General features: G+C 39.4%; 1 protein-coding gene across 32 annotated transcripts in view; it reads right to left on the minus strand.

Moving 5' to 3' along the window:
• Positions 1–959: 959 nt before the first annotated feature.
• The window catches only part of mical3a (microtubule associated monooxygenase, calponin and LIM domain containing 3a), an 85,728-nt gene continuing 68,003 nt past the window's right edge, over positions 960–18,684 (minus strand). For 18 of the 32 annotated variants that reach the window (XM_055035004.1, XM_055035021.1, XM_055035012.1 and 15 more), the window contains 10 exons: positions 18,587–18,681; positions 17,833–17,997; positions 15,702–15,752; positions 14,350–14,457; positions 13,043–13,136; positions 7,830–7,895; positions 6,371–6,412; positions 5,005–5,104; positions 3,203–3,276; positions 960–2,534 (listed from right to left, as the gene is read on the minus strand). In XM_055035004.1, coding sequence (XP_054890979.1) covers positions 2,350–2,534; positions 3,203–3,276; positions 5,005–5,104; positions 6,371–6,412; positions 7,830–7,895; positions 13,043–13,136; positions 14,350–14,457; positions 15,702–15,752; positions 17,833–17,997; positions 18,587–18,681 — 980 coding nt within the window. In that variant the 3' untranslated portion in view covers positions 960–2,349. Of the gene's footprint in view, positions 2,535–3,202; positions 3,277–5,004; positions 5,105–6,370; positions 6,413–7,829; positions 7,896–11,395; positions 11,447–12,202; positions 12,254–13,042; positions 13,137–14,349; positions 14,458–15,701; positions 15,753–17,832; positions 17,998–18,586; positions 18,682–18,684 lie in introns of all 32 variants that reach the window. The other 14 variants (XM_055035247.1, XM_055035040.1, XM_055035257.1 and 11 more) reach the window with 11 other exon arrangements.

Raw genomic sequence — 18,684 nt, forward strand, 5'->3', positions numbered from 1 at the left:
TCGGCCTGCAACGTAGCGGTTAATAATGACATCATCAGATAAATGCTGCAAGTGTCAGAAAAACCAGTAGAGTTTGAAACCACTAAACAATGACTGACTGAATGAAACATGATCTGGTTTCCACCCAAAGTATATATTTTTAACGCATTTGTCCTGATTTGGTGGGAAGTGAGATTCATGAAAATAACCCATTTCAAGTGGGAATAAAATGAGGGGAAAATAAAGCACAATGAAAGCTGGATCTGTTTCATACAATAGAGTGTAAAACAGAACCAGGCTCATTATATAAAGTTATGGTTTTCCATGCTGCCAACCCAAGAAACATCTAAGAGGCCCGACAGAGGTAGCTGACCTACATAATCACAAGTTTTGTTTTCCTGTGGAAGATTCATTAGGAGCTTATGAAAATCACAAAATCCTCAGGCTTTTACTTTTTATCACAGAAAATTATTTTTGATTAATAAACTCTATATTGGCTGTTCAAGGTAAATTTTGAATCTGACTCTGTTGCTTTTGTATTAATCAGTTTTCATGTTTCTCATTTGTTCCTAGAACATTGTTGCTTCAGTAATGAATACCTGCATGTAAAATGATGCTTTGCTACTTTATTTTTTGTCTACAACAGTAAAATAATTAAGTGATTTGTCCTCCCAGCTGTGAGCAGCAGCAAAAAAATGTTACTTTTGTTTATAACAAAATGTTTTATATATTCTCATTAAAATATGTTTTGGAGCCCTTCAGTACCTTGTGGATTTTCAAGGTGATAAAAACATGAAGCTGAAATTATCGCAGCTCAAACGCTACCAAAGCTTCAGGCTCCAGTTCAAATCTGGCAAAAGTCGATCAGCCATCGTAATTTCCTCCACTGGTTATTACAACACGCACGCACGCACGCACACACACACACACACATGTAATTGGACCCGTCCCTTGAAGGAATCAGTTTTGGCCCAAACACGTAAAAGAACAACTGCATTGTTTTATTGCATACATCTATGTGTTCTGGCTACATGAAGAAGCATTTACATTGCAGTCCATGTGTCAGCAGAACAGTTTTACAAATTAGGATTCATTTTTCTTTACATATGGTACAGTTTTCACACGTTAATAAATATCAGTACAATCACGTCAAACATTTCATACGCCATCAAAAAACAACTTTAAAGTTATGTAACTTTGTATCCACTGATCACGTCGGGGTTTTCAAACGTACCCTCCGCTGCACTTTTAACATTTTTGGATTCTTTCTAACTGATTTGCATAAAGCAGAATAGATTTAAGAACTTAGTTCCACCTTAAAAACAAAAAAAACTGGACTTAAATATAACTTTAGTGTGGAAAACAAAACTTAAAAAGGCATCTTGTTCAAATATTCAGCATGAGCCGCGAGTCGTCTGTAGTGTAACTGAGAACTTCCTGTGTAGAGTGAGTGACAGGAACTCCAGACCTCTGCTGGTATAACGAGATCACGCCGATAAACCTGTTCCCTCCACCAGCCGAACGCGTCGCGCCTCCCGGAGCGCGATCAATAGCCACCCGATTCTGTAAACTTTGAACTGTCAGTGTGGCGCCTCTCCCGGAGAGGCCGGGCGTTATCGAGTCAGAGAAATGATTAAAGACACGTCAAGTTGCTCCGCTGCATGAGCCTGCAGCCGCATTACTGATGCAATGGCTTAGGAGTGCAGGGGCTTTTGCAGAAGACAATGAGATCCTGGGCACTCTCCTGTGAATGCAACGAAAAAAAGTGTTCATCTTTTAAAAACATAGAAATGTAAAAAAGAACTAAAAAAAGGTGGCCAGAGTTAATGACTTCTTAGTGTTGACTCACTAAACACAGAGGAGGAGAAAACATGGCCGTTCAGGGATGTGTGGTTCATTAGGATAAACACTCCGTCACTGGAGAGAGGCAGCTGAATGTTTCAACACACCTCTGCAGAAAATGTTGTTCAACACATCTATACACAAAAACTTTACAATTTCTTTACATCAGTAGGACTGAACTGATTCTTCCCTTTACAAAGTCTCCACACATTCTCCCTGTGGGCCTGAAAGGATCCTCTTCAAGGCTGCGATGATAAACTAGTGAATATGAACTCGGCTCTCCTCCCACACAGAGGCAGAGGAACCCAACTGCAGAGTGATTAAGTTGGACCGCCTTCAGGCGGGGATCTGGGAACGCTGCGTCAGTGTCAGGCAGCCGCGGCGTGTTTGTTGTGTTGGAAACATCTCCACACATTCAGTGCTGTAGGTGTGACAGTTCCGGATCATTTGCTCGTGTCTATCTTCAGACGACGTGAGTGGAGTTTGCTCTGCTGCTTGACGAGACAAACCCTGTTTGTGTGTCAACTTTCAGGCCCAGTTCAGGTTGAATCCCTTAGAGAGCATGACCGCCTCCAGGTCCTTGTCCTCCTCCTTTTCCCGAAGTCTCTGCTCCTCCAGCAGGGCCACCAGGGCGTCGCGCTGCTCCACCACCTCCAGCATTTCATTCAGGATCTGCTTTTCCTGCGCCAGCTCCTTCTCGCTTTTCAGATGGTCTGAGGAGAGAAAGGTGGAAGAAATTTACAAAAACATCCACAGTTCAGGAAGTGACCAACAAACCAGGAACATCCCAATTAAGGCTGAAACTATCAATCTGATTAATCATGATGAATCAATTATTGAAATAACTCTCAACTAATTTAGTAACTGATTAATGGTTTTAGAGTATTATACAAACTCCAAACAGGCAATTTGCTGTAAAAACACTCAGAGCAGTAATTTGTATATGTGTACAAAACACACAAATACATTTTGCATAAACAGATTGTCTGTAAATATGTTTGAGCCAAAACTCATAAAGTGGCAGTTCTAGCTTCACCTGGTCCAGATTTACTGCAGGAATGCTGCCATTTCTTATTTTAAAAATAATTCAACTATATGTTCATTTGCTTCTTTTAATGTATCTTAATATCGTATAAAAAAGGTTGAGGTGGTTAAATGATTAAAATACCAACTATTATCAAATAAATGACAAGCTGTTTATTTGATAAGTTGGGAAAACTAAGGACCAATTTAAATATGTTGTTTTCAGTTCTATTTTAAATAAAATGAATCTTAATTCAATTTGATTAAACATACTTTGTTGAATGTTGTTTTAACTCAGTAATATTTGTTTGCAGTGTTACAGTGAGATCCTTCAGATAACGAGCGTTAATGTTTTCACCTTCCACAGCCATCCGCTCCCGGAGCTCCTGCTGCAGCCGACTCTGCCGGTCCTCCAGCTCCAGCTCTCTGGCACTTTGACACAGAATCACAGAAGAAGAAATAAGTTTGAGCTTTCAACATAACAAAATATGATAAAAAGTTAAAAACAAAATGTATCTGATCAGCAGAGCAAACTGCAAATTATGATTTTAAGAGAAGGAAGTGGAAACGTCGTCTGCTGCAGCTCGATTCTGATTGGGTGGACAACATTCTAACAAACAGCTCTGAATAATTAAGCTGTTCTGTCATGAAATCTAATGACAATAAACTGAAGTTTGTGGTTTCAACATGAATAATTCAGAGGGCGTGAAAACTTGTGCAAGGCCGTAAAAATCCAGCAGATTCCAAGCAAATTTACTCACTTTGTTAAATTCAATAATTCTTCAAAGCAAGACAGATGTTTAATCCAGAAGCTTTCAGAACATGTAACAAGATAACATCATTGAATGAATTTGTTTGAGAATATAACAGTTACTTCAGTAAATAGTGAAATTGTATTCTCATAAAAGAAAGCAGAGATCAGATCAGAAATGAACAGAATTAACCCTGACGGTTTTTTGATGATCTGCTGAGCCGTCCCGGCTCAGGACTCCGGGGCAGATATTTATTGGCTGACAGTGAAACATCTTTATTATTATTGCAGATATTATCAGCCGGCTGCTGAGACCTGAGGCCGTCTGAAGGCTTCGTTGAACAGCCTACAGTTCTTCTCAAACCAGAAGCTTCACTGCAGACTAATTGAACTAAAAAAAATCTGAACCTGGAGAAAATTTAAACAAATCAAACACAAATTACATTAAAGTTGAACATTTCTTCTTCTACTGTCATTGAGTTTACACATGTTCCTTTAAATAACCATATTTTTCATTGGGTTTAGGTCTGAACTTTGACTAGGCCATTCTAAAACATGATTCAGGTGGTTTTCCTGCTGTAAGGTGAACCGCCATCCCAATCTCAAGTCTTCTGCAACTGTCTTCAAGCTGCAGAAAATCACTCCCACAGCATGATGCTGCCACCACCATGTTTAGCCACTGGGATGATGTCAGGGGCCAAAAGCTCCACTCATCTGAGCAGAGAGCCTTCGACCGCATGTTTGACGAACTGCAGAGAAGACGACTTGGATTTCCCATGACAATGTATTTTATATTCAAAGCTCTTTATTCAGAAGACATTTGTGGAGAATTTTTACTATTTTACCAATTAGGGGACATTCAAACACAGATTTTATTAACATTTTGTTTACTGTTGAGCAAGTAAAACAAACAAACAAAGAAATTTTAAAAAATCACAAAAAAACAAATTTTTGCCTTTAATTTAATGACTGTTGTGATCCACAAGATGCTTAAATGTCCCAAGTTTGACCTTTGGGGCAAAAAGCTGAGACACCACTGATTCCCTCATAACTCTCCTAAACATGATGAATTACAGTTCTGCACTTTCACATCATGTTGAATGGTTAACATCATGCAACAACCACAAATGCTTAAATTTCTCAGGTCTGAACTTGTTGAGTGGTGTGAAATGTGAAATGATGACAGTACAATCAGATTTTAATACATTTTTTTTAACAAAAGATGAAAAAAGAGGAACAAACAACAGCTGCCATATTCCAGTGTAAACTGTGTCTTATGTGGATGCAAAACAGTTAAAAACAAAATGTATCTGATCAGCAGAGCAAACTGCAAATTATGATTTTAAGAGAAGGAAGTGGAAACGTCGTCTATAATCAGATAAATAGATTTTTTACAGTAATTTACTTACAATATCATGAGTTCCGACTCATAGCGGACCAGAGCGTTCTTCTCCTGCACCAGCTTGAACCACTCCTGCATCAGCTTGGGGTCGTCCTTCTTGCCCATACCTGGAGGACGGGAGCAGAAGGTGAGGACAGGGCGACCAGAGGACGAGATGTGAGACAGACGGGGTCTGAGACAGGCACAGAGACAGCCAAGCCGGGTGTCCTTGCTGAAGAATGGTTGGTGGAAGGAGGAACTGACACCAGCGAGCTCAGTCGGGCCATACATGACGATGATGGCACGCAGAGCGGGGGAAGAGCCTATGGTTGTAGTGTATGTTTACACCTCTGCTTAGTGTCCACACTAAAAGCAAACAACCCACATTCACCCACACACACAACCACCTGTTGCTGCAATGTTGAGCTTGTTACCCAGTTTGGCCAGTGTGCTACATACAGCTGCCCCCTGCTGGGAAGACTTTAGTCTTCTTCTCAAACTTAGTCTTAAAAGTTTGAAAAGAACAAGAAAATAAAAATCACAATAAATCATTTCCAAACATTTTCCACCTTTAAAGTGACTTAGATCCATTTACATTTCAACTCAAAAAAAGCAAACAGGAAACAAAGAGCTGCTGTAAAATGGCTGCCACTTTTTCAAGTCTCACCTGCTGTGAAACACGGAGGTGGCAGCATCATAATCTGGGGTTATTCTTCTGCAGATTAGTTGATCATTTTGTCAAAGTGGATCGTCTAAGTACTAGGTAAAAGCTTTAGACGTTCAAAACTGAAGAATATAAAATACTAGTTTGCTTCGCACAAACAAATCTGTTTGTTTTCCAGTAGAGCTGTACAGGAGCTGCACCACATTAAGAAGGTGGAGCCAGTCTGCAAATTATTTACCATCCTAAATCTTAAAAGAAAAAAAAAAGTGTGTAAAATTTCCACAAATTTTCACATAAAGCCCCACAACATGGAACAAAACCCTTTTAGATCCCATTAATGCTCAGCAGTTAGAGGGCAGAAAGTAAGAAATACCATCTACTCTTTGCACATGTTCCACTAAAAGTTTAAATGTTCATGAAATGACTCAGCTCTCGTCTTGAGTCTGCCTGAGGGGAAAGCATGGTCAGAGCCACCGGCATCATGCACTGCATTCAGAACAGCCACTATCTCCGACTTCATTCCTGCTTTGTTCTGCAAAGAAGGCCGGTCTGTGCAGCATGCCTGGGGAGGTCTGACGCTGGCGAGATGAAACTTTTATTTATCTCCTGCAGCAGGTGGAGCCAAGCAGTTTCAATCAAACACCAGAAGGGAATCCTTGATGCAGCATGACATACTTAGCTGGGTTAGAGGAGACTCTTGCAAAATGAAAAGGAAAAAAAAACCTCGTACACAAATAAACAGCATGGCTGTGGTCTCCAGGATGGAGCTGAGCTATTGACAGAAACAGAGACGGACAGAGCTGAGGAAGAGCGCATCAAACGGACAATTACCAAATCAAAACTGATCTTTCTAACAGTCTGCTTTTTGTCTTTCCTAAACCACAGAACAGTTCCACCACCATCAACCCTCAGCATAAACTGTTAAAATCTGGGACAAAACAGCAAAAACAACCAGTTTCCTCACACTTAGAAAGCTCAGGCAGTTACGTCTCACAGCTGTTAGATACAGAGACAAACCAGACGACGCATTCAGTTTTAAGACTCGCTCTGGGTGAAACCTGACTGTTAATGTCAAACTGTCACAGCATGCAAGTTTTCAGTCCTCAAATACACACTTGTTTGTGAGCTTCCAGGTAAAAACATATGCATATTTAAAGAGCACAATTCCCAGCAGCAAGAACAAAAATGGAATAAATACATATTAGCAAAACAGCAAAGAGAAACATGCTGTTGATTAAAAACATGTCCAGATAGATCTGACTGCAGCTTTTCATAATTAAAGGAGGGAAATATTTCTGCTGAGAAATGTTCAAGGTTGCATTAAGATTAATTGCTGTTGAACATTTACAGTAAAATAATATAATTAATTCTCATTGTATTACAGCTAAATGTGTGGTTCCAGTCACACGTCGGCCATTTTGGAGGACACGGCAGACATTGCTGCATGCGCAACGCCACCAAGGAGTTTGGTCTCTATACAATTATTGACTCTAGAAATTTAAGACACTATTAGAAAATATTTGAGTCATTTACCAGCAGCTGTTACTTAGAGAAGGACTGAACTTTTCACATGTTGAGTGTTTTTCAGCTCCAGATGCATTCTCTGCTACAAATGATTAAGCATACCTTAAAAGAATAATTTATTATTGCATTTCAGGCAAGAAAGGGCTTTTTTATTTCAAGAAGGAATTATTTGTATTTTTTTTGTATTTCTAATATTGAATAAAATAACTTTAAAAATGGTTAAATGACAAAGCAGAAAAATTAGATTTTTTTCTAATCCAATTAGTCGTCAAAATAATCAATAGAATAATCAAAAACTAAAATAAATGCTAGTTGCAGCAATACTTTAAATCAGACAAAAGTTGCAGATTTGTAACTATGTACATTCTGTCACATAAAACCAATAAAATTCCTCCTGTTTCGGGTGAAAACAGTGCAGCTGATCTGCAGGTCGGTTATTTACTGCTGCTATGGACACCAACGGTTTGGACAACATTTCCTCTTTAGCGTTCCTTGCAGCTGGTTCACTGATCATCAACACTAACCTTTGGTTCTCCTTTGTTTCTGTTATTGTGAGTAACTGAGGTCATACATTAGGGAAAACAAAGTAACCCAGAGCTGGAGAGTCTTAGGGTTGAGAAGGCGACCTGCCACAACTCTGGAAACATGCGGCAAGGTGGCGTTACCTTCAGAGGAACAGCAAGGGCAGAGGGAGAGTGGTCTCCGACGAGGCATCCCCACAAAGGGCTCAACTTCCGCAAGACGTGGGGAAATAATGAGAGGGAGGAACACAGATGGTGCAGAAGCCAAGGAGAAGGAAGCATGAGAGGATAATGCAGAAGAAAGAACAGGACACCACAAAAGCACAAAGATGGGAAGGAAGGGGAAGGAGAAGGGTGCAGTGCAGAAGAAAATATCAAGGAGAAAAGTCAACAGAGGACACAGATATGGAGGAGAAGACCAATCCCCTACAGAGAAGAGCTGGGAGAGATAAGCTGTGGTGTGAAAAATGAAAAAGGGTAAAAACACAGAAGGGAAACAAGTGAAAACAACAAATCCAGACGACCGAGCTGGAAAAAAATAAGCCTCCCGTTTGATCTTCCATTTGCAGCTCGACGGATAAACTTCAATTAGGTAACAGCTCCCTGTGTCAGTAATAAAATGGGAATAGCCTACGACATATGGTCAGTGTTTATCAAAGCACATCAAATAATTTAACACCATTAGTCCAGCCATTACTGATCACCAGGGTGTCCATCACGTTCATACTGATAATTGCTTTGTCTTTAAAGAGCCTCTCAGAGTAAATACCTGCTTGAACACGTTTAGATCACACACCCTAATGTGATGCCAGACTTTTGAAGTTTGGAGACTTTTGAAGTGGAAATTGGGATTTATTTTTCTAATTTGCTTTCAGTGAAGAGATTTTCCAAAGAAAAAGAGGAATGATTGTAAACAGCATGGGCTCCTTTAATTAAAGTCCAAATAATGAAGGTCTGTTGCTCAGACAATCCAAAAAGGATGCGGAGCTGATTGTGTGGGATGCAGTTAGCAGGTTTTACGGCCGGTGGTTGAAGAGTTTTAAGGCCTGAATGTTGGATAATAATGACAAGAGACTATCACAGAGATAAAGAGAGAAGTTGCAGACTAGAATATGTGTTTTGGAAAGACTGGAGTCTTGATGGCTTTTTAATGGCTTCCTCACATTATGCAAATATTTTTGGAAATGCATGCTCAATAAATTTTTATCTGAACAGGAATAATTAACTTATCTGACTACATTGTTATGAAAACTACATTTAGGTCACAGAATCTAAAGGAAAACAAGTAAATGGTTCCTGTATCACCCGAAGGCCTAAAATAAAACACCAATAACTCAACTACGTTCACTACAGACTCCGTGGCAACTGGTGTCGGTTGTGGTGGTAACAGTGAACTGTGTGATTCCTGGTTCTCCAAATATCTTCTTTGGGTTGTTGTGTTGACTGGTTTCAGATATAAACTTTTTGACTTCCAAACTATGCAGTGCATCCTCATTACAAATAATAATAAAACAACATATTTTAAGATGCTCCTCTTTGGTTTGGGTTTCAAACTGCTCCATCTCAGGTGGGATCAGGTTGCTTCACCTGCATGATACTTTCACTTGTGTTTAACTGTTAACTATTTTGTTTCATTTCTAATATTTGTTTCTTCTTCTTACTCTTGTGACAGCTCTGCTGCTTTTGAAGTGTTGTATAAATGATGCTGACTTGGTGCGATAGGAACCAGAAGAAAAACTCTGTTCAGCATTCATGCATAGTGCATGAGCCCAACAGTTAAATGGGAAAACAAGCAGTTTGTAAAGAGATGCCACAGCACGCCTCTGGTCAAGCGGATACAGCAGAGACATTGAAATGCTCACCTTCAAAATCTCCACACATTCACCTGTCAATAAGCAGCAGGAGGAAAACACACAAATGTCACGCAAACTTGAGGAAACACACACGTCTCCGACCTCTCGCTGAGATTTCACCACTCGAAATCAAACTACTGGCCTCTCGCAAAAAACACTGCTGAGCTCACAGAACACGAGGAGGAAAAGACGGATTCCTCCGCAAGACCACAACAACAGACATCAAGTCTCAACCCAGACAAACAGAGACAGCTCCCGTGTCTCTGTTTAACCCTGTCTGCCGCCGCCATGAAAGGGTTAAACACTGATATATCAGGACGCACAACAGAAACACTCTGGGAAGAAAGGAACTGAGCAGGTATGAGGAAGCAACTACTGGGGATATAAAGCAGAACTACAGCAGCAGAGGGCCAGGCCAGCAGCTTAGTAGGAGTCAGCAGGTTATATAAGACTTTTGTAGTGTGTGCATGGGTGTGGGTGTGTGTGTGTGTGCATGTGTGTGAGCTGGTTTTCATGTGCATTTCCAATTTGCATATTTTATCTTAAATATGTAAATGAATTAACAGAAGGCTGAGATGAAGCAAACTGGAAAACTGGAGTAATTGGATATATTTAATCACAAGAATATAAATTTTAGAGTCAACCAAACAGGTAGCTTAGAGCTTATGTATCAAAAATCCCCTTTGTAAAATAGTTTGGTGTTTTGTATTTATTTTTAAATAATCGCTTTAAAAGATAAGGCTTGCATTTCAATTCCTCGTTTTAAAATTGAAAAAGATGAAAGAAAAGAAAAGATCAATCCTATCTGGTGATCAATCCCTTCTGTCGGTCCATGAGAGGATTGGTAAAACAAATATCGACGTTTTTTTTTTTTTTACCAGTCATGTCAGAGGAATTATATGCATCCAAACAGGGTTGTAAAAAGTGCATCTGTTATAAACAGACCCAGAAAAATACACACATTTAGGCTGCTGAGAGGGAAACCTTTGACTGTGGCTGAAAGACAGTAAAACTTTCCTCCTGAGTGTTAAACTGGGATCTCAATCAGCATTTTTTAATGAGTTTATGACAAAACTTCCTGCCTGTGACTTTGTGCAGCAGATCTCCAGTAAGCCTTATGATTTTCCCTGCTCATGCTGAGCATGATGGGTTAGTTACCTTCAAACTGGGAATCTGAAGCCAAATGTTGAGGAATCTGTTGATCTTTCCTCCCTGCAGCTGCTAGACGTTATAACCAACTAGATCAGTGTTTACATCCATACAGTCATTTCCTCTGCTTTTACTCATTTTACATACTATTTCTGCTATTGTTGCACATCAGTTTTTTCTGAAATACTGCTCTCTAAAACACTGCTGTCTTTTTAATGTTCAACACATAAATATTATGCACAGTAAACAAAACCTCCCTGGGGCATGCCTCCTTTTCTGTTTAAAATAGATTCCTACAGTTCTACAACCATAATATAATGTTTTAGTGTTTCGTCGTTGAATGGCTGACAGAGTTTCCTGATGCATTTTGCTCAGATTTCTGCTGCAATCTGCAAGGAACAATCTGCATAACAAGGACTGACACACAGCAGCTCATCTTCTACTCATTCCTTATTCATGACTTCATGATCTTTATAAAAACAGTGTCTAATCTCTGGAGTGGCAAGTGCTCCGACTAGAAACCCAGTGAGGGATGAAGGTGGAGGGGTTAAGGAGCACAAATAGTGCAAAGGCTAAAAAGCCACCTTTACCCCACGTGCCTAATGGTAGACACATGGGGTACAAAGCTCAAGTAGTAAAACAAGTAGGGAAAGGGGAGATTGGGTTAGCTACTGGATTAGTTTAAAGCGACAGATTTGAAATACATACCGCCCAGATGCAAGTCCAGGATTTCACTGTAATTAGAATCTCCCCAATAGTCTACAATGACAGGGTAGATTAGAGATAGGAGTTACTTTACACGACCCCAAACTGGGCATCCAAACACAAACACACACAAACCAAAAATCTTCAACAACAGCATGTCATGCAAACACACAGACACGCTGCAGCGGCGTTCAGAACAGAGCCAGTTTGGCAGGACGCACCGCAGTGTGTTCTGCAGTGCAGGAATCAACGCAAACTTGCATTTTCCAGATATAATAAACAGAGTGTAGCATAGATTTGCTGTATTGCTGTTTATGGGGTGAGTTTGGGTTCAGTTTTAGAGAGAAATGCATTGAAGAGATTCAGTTTGAGGTTAGTTTGGATGGTAAACTAACTATGAAAACCAGTTTTAACAGATAAGTTTCAGAGGGCTCAAAACAAATCTCAGCAAATATCTGCAGCATTTCACAAAGATATTTGCAGAGACTCTTCTAAAACAGAAGAAGCTAATAAAGATTTAACTGGCAAACTGGATGCCAAACATTCTGCTTGCAGTTTAGAGATTGATCCAGGAACAGAAAGTCTCCTGATTGAGAGGCAGCAAGAGGCTAAACAACCAGATTGATTACAGACAAATCTATGTGGAGACACACATCTCCTGATCGCATGCAGCGCTGCACGGTGACGATGGGACACATGTGATGAACAAACAGAGATCAACATGTTTGGAGATGGAGAACTGCTGCTGTGTGTCACCACAGAAGGGAGTCGAATGACAGTACAAAACAGAAAACCAAGTAAATCTAATACCTGATCTTCTTTTGTGCTGTTTGGGTAATGTACAAGTACCTTTATACAAGCCTTTAAGAGAGTAAAGCAGTACACACGTTAAAACATATTGGAACATTTGATTGTATGAATATTGGATGGGAGAAATAAATTTGGCTTCTGGAAAAATGGAAAAGATTTTAGTAATTTATATTATGCTAGTATTAGAGTTAACTAAACACTGTTGGAATCCCTGCAACAACATGCGTGAACTAAATAAGTTTTTTGTTTGCAGGTTCCTTTAAAACCTGACGAGATGCTGAGGAGCAGCTCAGCTATTTCAAATCAAAGACAAATCTGGAACATACAGGACACCTGAGGACACTCCTGGAATATAAATACTGAAAAGAAAACGATAATATACGCCCTTTAAACAGTGGAAATAGTAAATTGTGTTACAGATTATGTGTCTGTGATAGTCACTTGCCAACATGATTTTAAGATCAACAACAGTTTCATGTTCTGTCTGATTTTACGGTGGTAGAACTAAAACATGTAGATGTGTCTTTCAGCGCAGTGAGAATCAAAACTACAGCGGCAGATTGTGTGGTTTTCAGATATTACTGTTATTCCCTTTGGAGCATCTATAAAAGGTTTAACCGATAATGACATGAAGATAAATGAGGTCTTGGAGGGGGAACCAGTGGGAGTCAACTGTGAAAGGAGATTTAACTGTCAGGCATGAAACAAATCCCCTTAAAAAATATATAAAAACCAAATAATAAAAGTGGCGAGAGCAATTAGCTTTCTAACTGCCGATGTCATGACGAAATGTATTAAAAGATAAGCTTGTATAAATGAGCGAGTTTAATAAATTGTTACCTGCTTCTCCCCTCAGCGCTTTCTCCACGGCTACGCCCCGCTCCTCCAGCTGCCGCTGCTTCTCCTCCACCTGCTCCAGCTGCCTCTGGATGATCTGCGCAGGCACAGCAACAATTAACCGCTCAAAGGAAGGAACACATGCCTAATATTCAATTCACGTGCACTTATTTCACATATTTAAATAAATCCACCTCATAAAGTACATCTCGCTGCTGCTACTGAGGAGTGAAATGCAATCTGGCCCTTCATCTCCCCCATAAACATCGAGGAGAATCTAATGGTCCATATTAAGCCAGGAGTGGCTTTTTTAAACGGTAAACGGGACTTAAGGCGGTTCAGTTAAAAATAAAAAAAAAAAGCTGCAATGAATTAAGACAGAAATTTACCGTCACCCCAACACATATAAAACGTTTGGTATTAAATACATCAATTATTTAAATATGTAAATTAAAAAACTCAAAAAACTGAACTTTTTACATACAAAGTTATAAATTTAAAGTGTTTGTGTTAATTTTGATGATTCTGGGACGAATGCTGCCATTCAGTGAGGAATCATAACCACTCTCCAAAAGGCAGGTAAGCCACTACAGCAAAAGAAGCTGGCTGGTGCATGGAAAGTTTAGTGGAAGGAAAAACTGTGGAGGCAAGAGGGATAATCCCCTGAAAGGGCCATACCAGCTTCAATCACCATGATAACGCCAGAAAACCGGCCCGATGTAAATCCAGTTGTCAAGATAAAGCTGGACTCCCAGAACACCTGAGCAGAACCAGAGGCTGATCTGCTCCATGACATCCTCCAGGAATTTATGCGAAAGAAGCCCAGACCAACTACTGAGTGCAGACACCGTTCACAAAATCTGATTTTTGTTCCAGTTTTCTGAGCAGACGAATTTCAGATTTTCCTTTAATAGTTAAAGTTAACTAAAAAAAAGCATGCAGTGTGAAAATGTGTAAAATCTTACCTTTTAAATTGAGTTACTGAAATAAACATACTGACACAAACATATATAAGCATGCAGAAAGTTTTCCTGTTTGACAGACAGTAAAAACCAAATGCTGAGCAGAAACAGGGCAAACAGCCTCAGGGAAGCAAGCAGCTTAGAGCCGAGTCACAACCCTGAAGGTCCGAATCCCAAACTCTTTCCTAAATAAGACACGCAGCTGGGCTCAGGCCGCAGCAGCTGAGTCACACTGAACAGCCCGTATGGTATCAAGTCGCAAAAGACAAGAGAAAAGCAGCTTCAGCTACGATAATTCAGCTGAAAATCCTGAGATGACACCAGGACAGATTTATTTCTGCCGTGTACCTGAGCACGATGCAGCCGCTTGAGCTCCTCTTGCTTCGCTTGTCGCCGGGCGGCTTTCTGAACTCTGCGTGTGAGCTTGGCATTCAGCTCCTCCTCTGTGTAGGTTTTCTGGTAAAGAACAGAAAATATGACTCAGAGAATCTCTTTTCTAAAGACGGGAAGCCTTGCAGAGCCTTGAACTTCAGAACATCCACAGCAGGAAGGGAAACTGGACGGTGGGAGGGCGAGGCGTGGTTTCACTGCATCTACTGGTTTTCTAAATGAACGTAGATTTACTAAAAAACATCTTGAGATTTGAATTAACGTGTCGTAAAAAGCTTGAACAGAATTGCTAATTAAAGTAAACTCACAATAATATGACAATAAAGTGGTAATATTATCAAAATAAGGTTACAAGAATACCAGAATAAAGTTGTAATATTACCAGAACAATAATTTATATTAGGAGAATGAAGTACTAATTTTATAATAACAATATGTTGAATATTAAAAATATAAAAAATTAAAATGTTGAGCATGTTGTAAAGTCTGAATAAGTTTTACAAATACAAGATGTAATTCATCAGCATCAAATTATTATCCAGATTTTGTGCAAACGAATGAGACTTTTCAAAGAAAGACATACGGACTTTCTTTATGAAAAAAATTTATTATTTTTCTGGTAATTTTATAACTTGTATTTTCATAAAATTGCATGTTTATTTTGCTAATGTTATGACTTTAATCTCCATTTTTTACCGTACCAGATTAATAATCCTTTACAAGCAAATGAAAGACAATACCATATTTGAAATAATTTAATTATTATAAAATTTTATCTTTCAGGTAATTCAAATGTTTTGATAGCTACGGCATCTTTTCTGTGCTTCTAGTCTTGAAATATAACAAAATCACACATTTCCAGACTCCATAGAAACAATATATTGGACATGCTCTTTTATAGGATGAATCACAGTTTCCTTATATAAAAAAAGCTGAATGTTCTCTTTATCAGGTAACTTGTTGGGACATGAAAAGCTTTCATAAATCAGAAGAAAGGAGTAAAGGCAGCGAGGCAGAACAAGCTGCTCCAGTCGGCTCACTGGAGTAAATCCATACGACAGATGGATATTTATGACATAAACATCAGAAGGAAGAGCAAGACAGAGATGCAGTCTTATCAGAGAGACCAGTAGAGCGAGCGTTTTAGGAAGAAGAAGTCACGTTGTAGCGCATCCAGCAGTGAGAGAGCGAGCGCCGTTTATTAGTTGTGGACCAGAAACACGCAGCTTGTTACGACAGCGAACTGTGCAGGAAGTGGAGGAGCGAAGAGTGGAGGGAGTTTTCAACGGGAACGGATGTAATACTGCTACCTTTGTGGCGTACGATCTCTTGAACGCCAGTGCGTGAGGAACATAAACAGACTTGATGAAGACAAAACAGAAAACAGGGAGGAAAACAGACATGATACAAACGACATGATTAAATGGGTTAATGATTATGTTAAACAGCTCAAAATCAGAACAGTAAGGGACAACCTTGGTGGTAAAAAAATCAAAACAGGCAGGGTTAATAACCCATAACGGGACACGGAATCATGACAAAAGTATTTCCTCCCTCACAGATTTCTTCATTAAAACTTTAAATATTAACTCCCTCGTTAAATCTTGAATTATCAGTGATTATCACAACGTTTTTGTTGAGTTTTAATAGCCAAACAAACATGATGAGGTAGTTCTAAAAAAGCAACACAACATATACAACAAAAAAAGAAGAAAAGAAAAAAATCAAAGAATAGATGAGAATAAAGCTATTAACACTTATTTGTCTGGAAAAGATTACAAGTATGGATGCAACAATAAATCGGACCTAATGACCTAGATATTGAACGATATATGAGAAACCAATCATATCCACGGATCTTATCTACTGCCGCATAACTCTGAAACTCCGCCGCTGTTCCCTTTTGCTCTGCAGAGAGAGAGCTGCCAGTCAGAGCCGCCCCACAGGTCACATCTACTAGTGTGAAGCCTTTCAGGCAAAAAAAACCCAAATGGCATCGGCAAAATCAGAATCACCAGGTGAGTCTTTTTAAAGGTGATCGCTCAGAAAAGCTGAAAAATAACTCCAACAGTCCAAAACTATGCAGGCCTCACCTGGTCATGGTTTACCCAGAAACATCTTGATGAGCCGCGAGACGTTTGGGAAAATATTCTCTGGAGCAGAAAGCAAAACTTTTTGGATGGTTTTAATCTCAAATTAATAGCATTTCAGAAAAGCAAAGCAAACCTATAGAAAAATACGGACGTGTGATCAAATGTTTCTGGGTTTTTGTTGAGGGAAACTGGACAGTGGGAGGGCGAGGCGTGGTTTCACTGCAGGATGAATCAGAAATCTGCTGCCACAACGGGGATGGGAATTACCATCGGGACTTTAGCCAGAGTTTCTCCGGTTGAAGTGATCAGAAGTCAGGAAGACGGAAAATATTCAGTTAACGCGACTCTTGGTCTGGCCTTGATTTAGCAACTTTAAGCTGAACGGCACGCCAGCAAATCCACTTCTAGATGGTTTTGGGGTGTCCTAGTCAAAGTATGGACTTTAACGCAAACATCCATTTATGGTTATTTGACATTAAACACAACTTCCGTCCTGGAAAACTCAAATATGGCTGAATTTAAACAATTCTGCCAAAAATACTATTAGGTTCCATTAGTAAGCAGAAGTTGGTTTGCATTACTGTGTTTTCTTAAGACATGAAAACTTTATTTACGTGGGACAGCAACAGAAGAAATCTGTAGGAGAGTAAATATTTTCACAGCTGCGTAATTCTATGTAAAACTACAACAAAACACCAAACTGTAAAACAGGATAAAATGGGATAGTTTCAGCTCTAAACCTACATCTGAACAGATCTACTGACAGAGGAAAACTGCAACCACGACAGCGACTAGAGATCATCAGATTCCCGTGAGACACGAGGCCTGGGAGGCATGCTGCTGTGAATTCAGATCACAGACCGTCACAATATCCATTTCTTTCTTCTAGTGTCGTCATTACAATGCAGAAAACTGTCAACAGTTTCACAACGGTTAAAAATGCCTCTGGCCCTGAACTCCACTGTGTCTCTAGAAAATCAAGGACACACACGGACTGAGCTGCAGCAGGAGAATCATTCTGAATTTCACAACTTGATGAATCCATTGAAATGAAAGGGCTTGTTCTAAAATGGTTTTTGTGAACTTTATATCATATACTGCAGCCTGCAGACAGAAAAAAACAAAATCAGCCCTTAGAAGAACTTTCCCAATCAAGCATGATTAAGATGTTTGATCTCTTATTGGGAACTTGGATTTGGGTCCAATTTGGTGCCTCGATTAGTTTTGGGATCTCTTGAGGAGACAGAGGAAAACATTTCTCATTTTGAGGCTTTATTGTGGCCAAACCCAGGCCATCTGGGGTGAATATTTGAAACTCAGAATCATTTCCTCTTATGCTGCGTAATACCTCCTCATTGTCTTTCTCCTTTTCTTGGTCAACCTCCTTTTCTGGCTCCCTTTCTTTTGCCCTCTTTTTCCTCTTTATCTCCCTCCTCCTCTCCTTTTCCAGTCTCTCCTCTTTTATTGCCTCCTTTTGTATGCCTGACACTAGGTCAAAGATGTCCATATGCCGCTAAGAGTGGAAGAAATTATAAAAAAACAAATATGAAAAAATGAGTTTTTCAAAACAAACAGTGGGTATGACAGTAATATTCCAGTTCCTGTCATTCGCTGAAGGCAGTTTAAAGCAGCAGCGATTTATATTTTCTATAATAATCTGATAAAACGAGGGTTAATTTAATACTTCGCTCAATGTTTTCAACAAATTAAAAACATCTGATGTTTACTGTCTTTGGATTATTCAGTTAGAATTGGACTCTGATAAAGTATTTATCCCCCTTGTACTTTTATTTATTTATTTCTGATGTGTGAACAACAGGGGAAAAACTACTTTCAGTTATTTGGTGGCTAAATATTTTTAGGGATAACAGATTAAACTGACTGAATACATATGCACAGCACTTTTACATTTTTATTAAGAAAAAAACAATTCAACTAACCACTACTCTGTTTTGGCCAATCACTTGAAATTCCAGAAACATTAAAGTTATTTGTTTTCAATCTTCTGAATTAGTTTACAGTGTGAACAGGCACTGTGCCGTAGAGATTCTGTATAAATGCTCTGCTGCCTGATTCTTCCTGATTTCTGAAACTTTACTCACATCTGCCTTTGATTTCTGGGACGATCTCTCCAGAACATCATCACAGGACAGGTCCGAGTCCTCAGAGAAGCTCAGGTTCCTCCGAGTCTTTAGGTCTG

The sequence above is a fragment of the Poeciliopsis prolifica genome, unplaced genomic scaffold (assembly GCF_027474105.1).
Source record: "Poeciliopsis prolifica strain line A6 unplaced genomic scaffold, Auburn_PproV2 SCAFFOLD001, whole genome shotgun sequence".
NCBI classification, from domain to species: domain Eukaryota; kingdom Metazoa; phylum Chordata; class Actinopteri; order Cyprinodontiformes; family Poeciliidae; genus Poeciliopsis; species Poeciliopsis prolifica.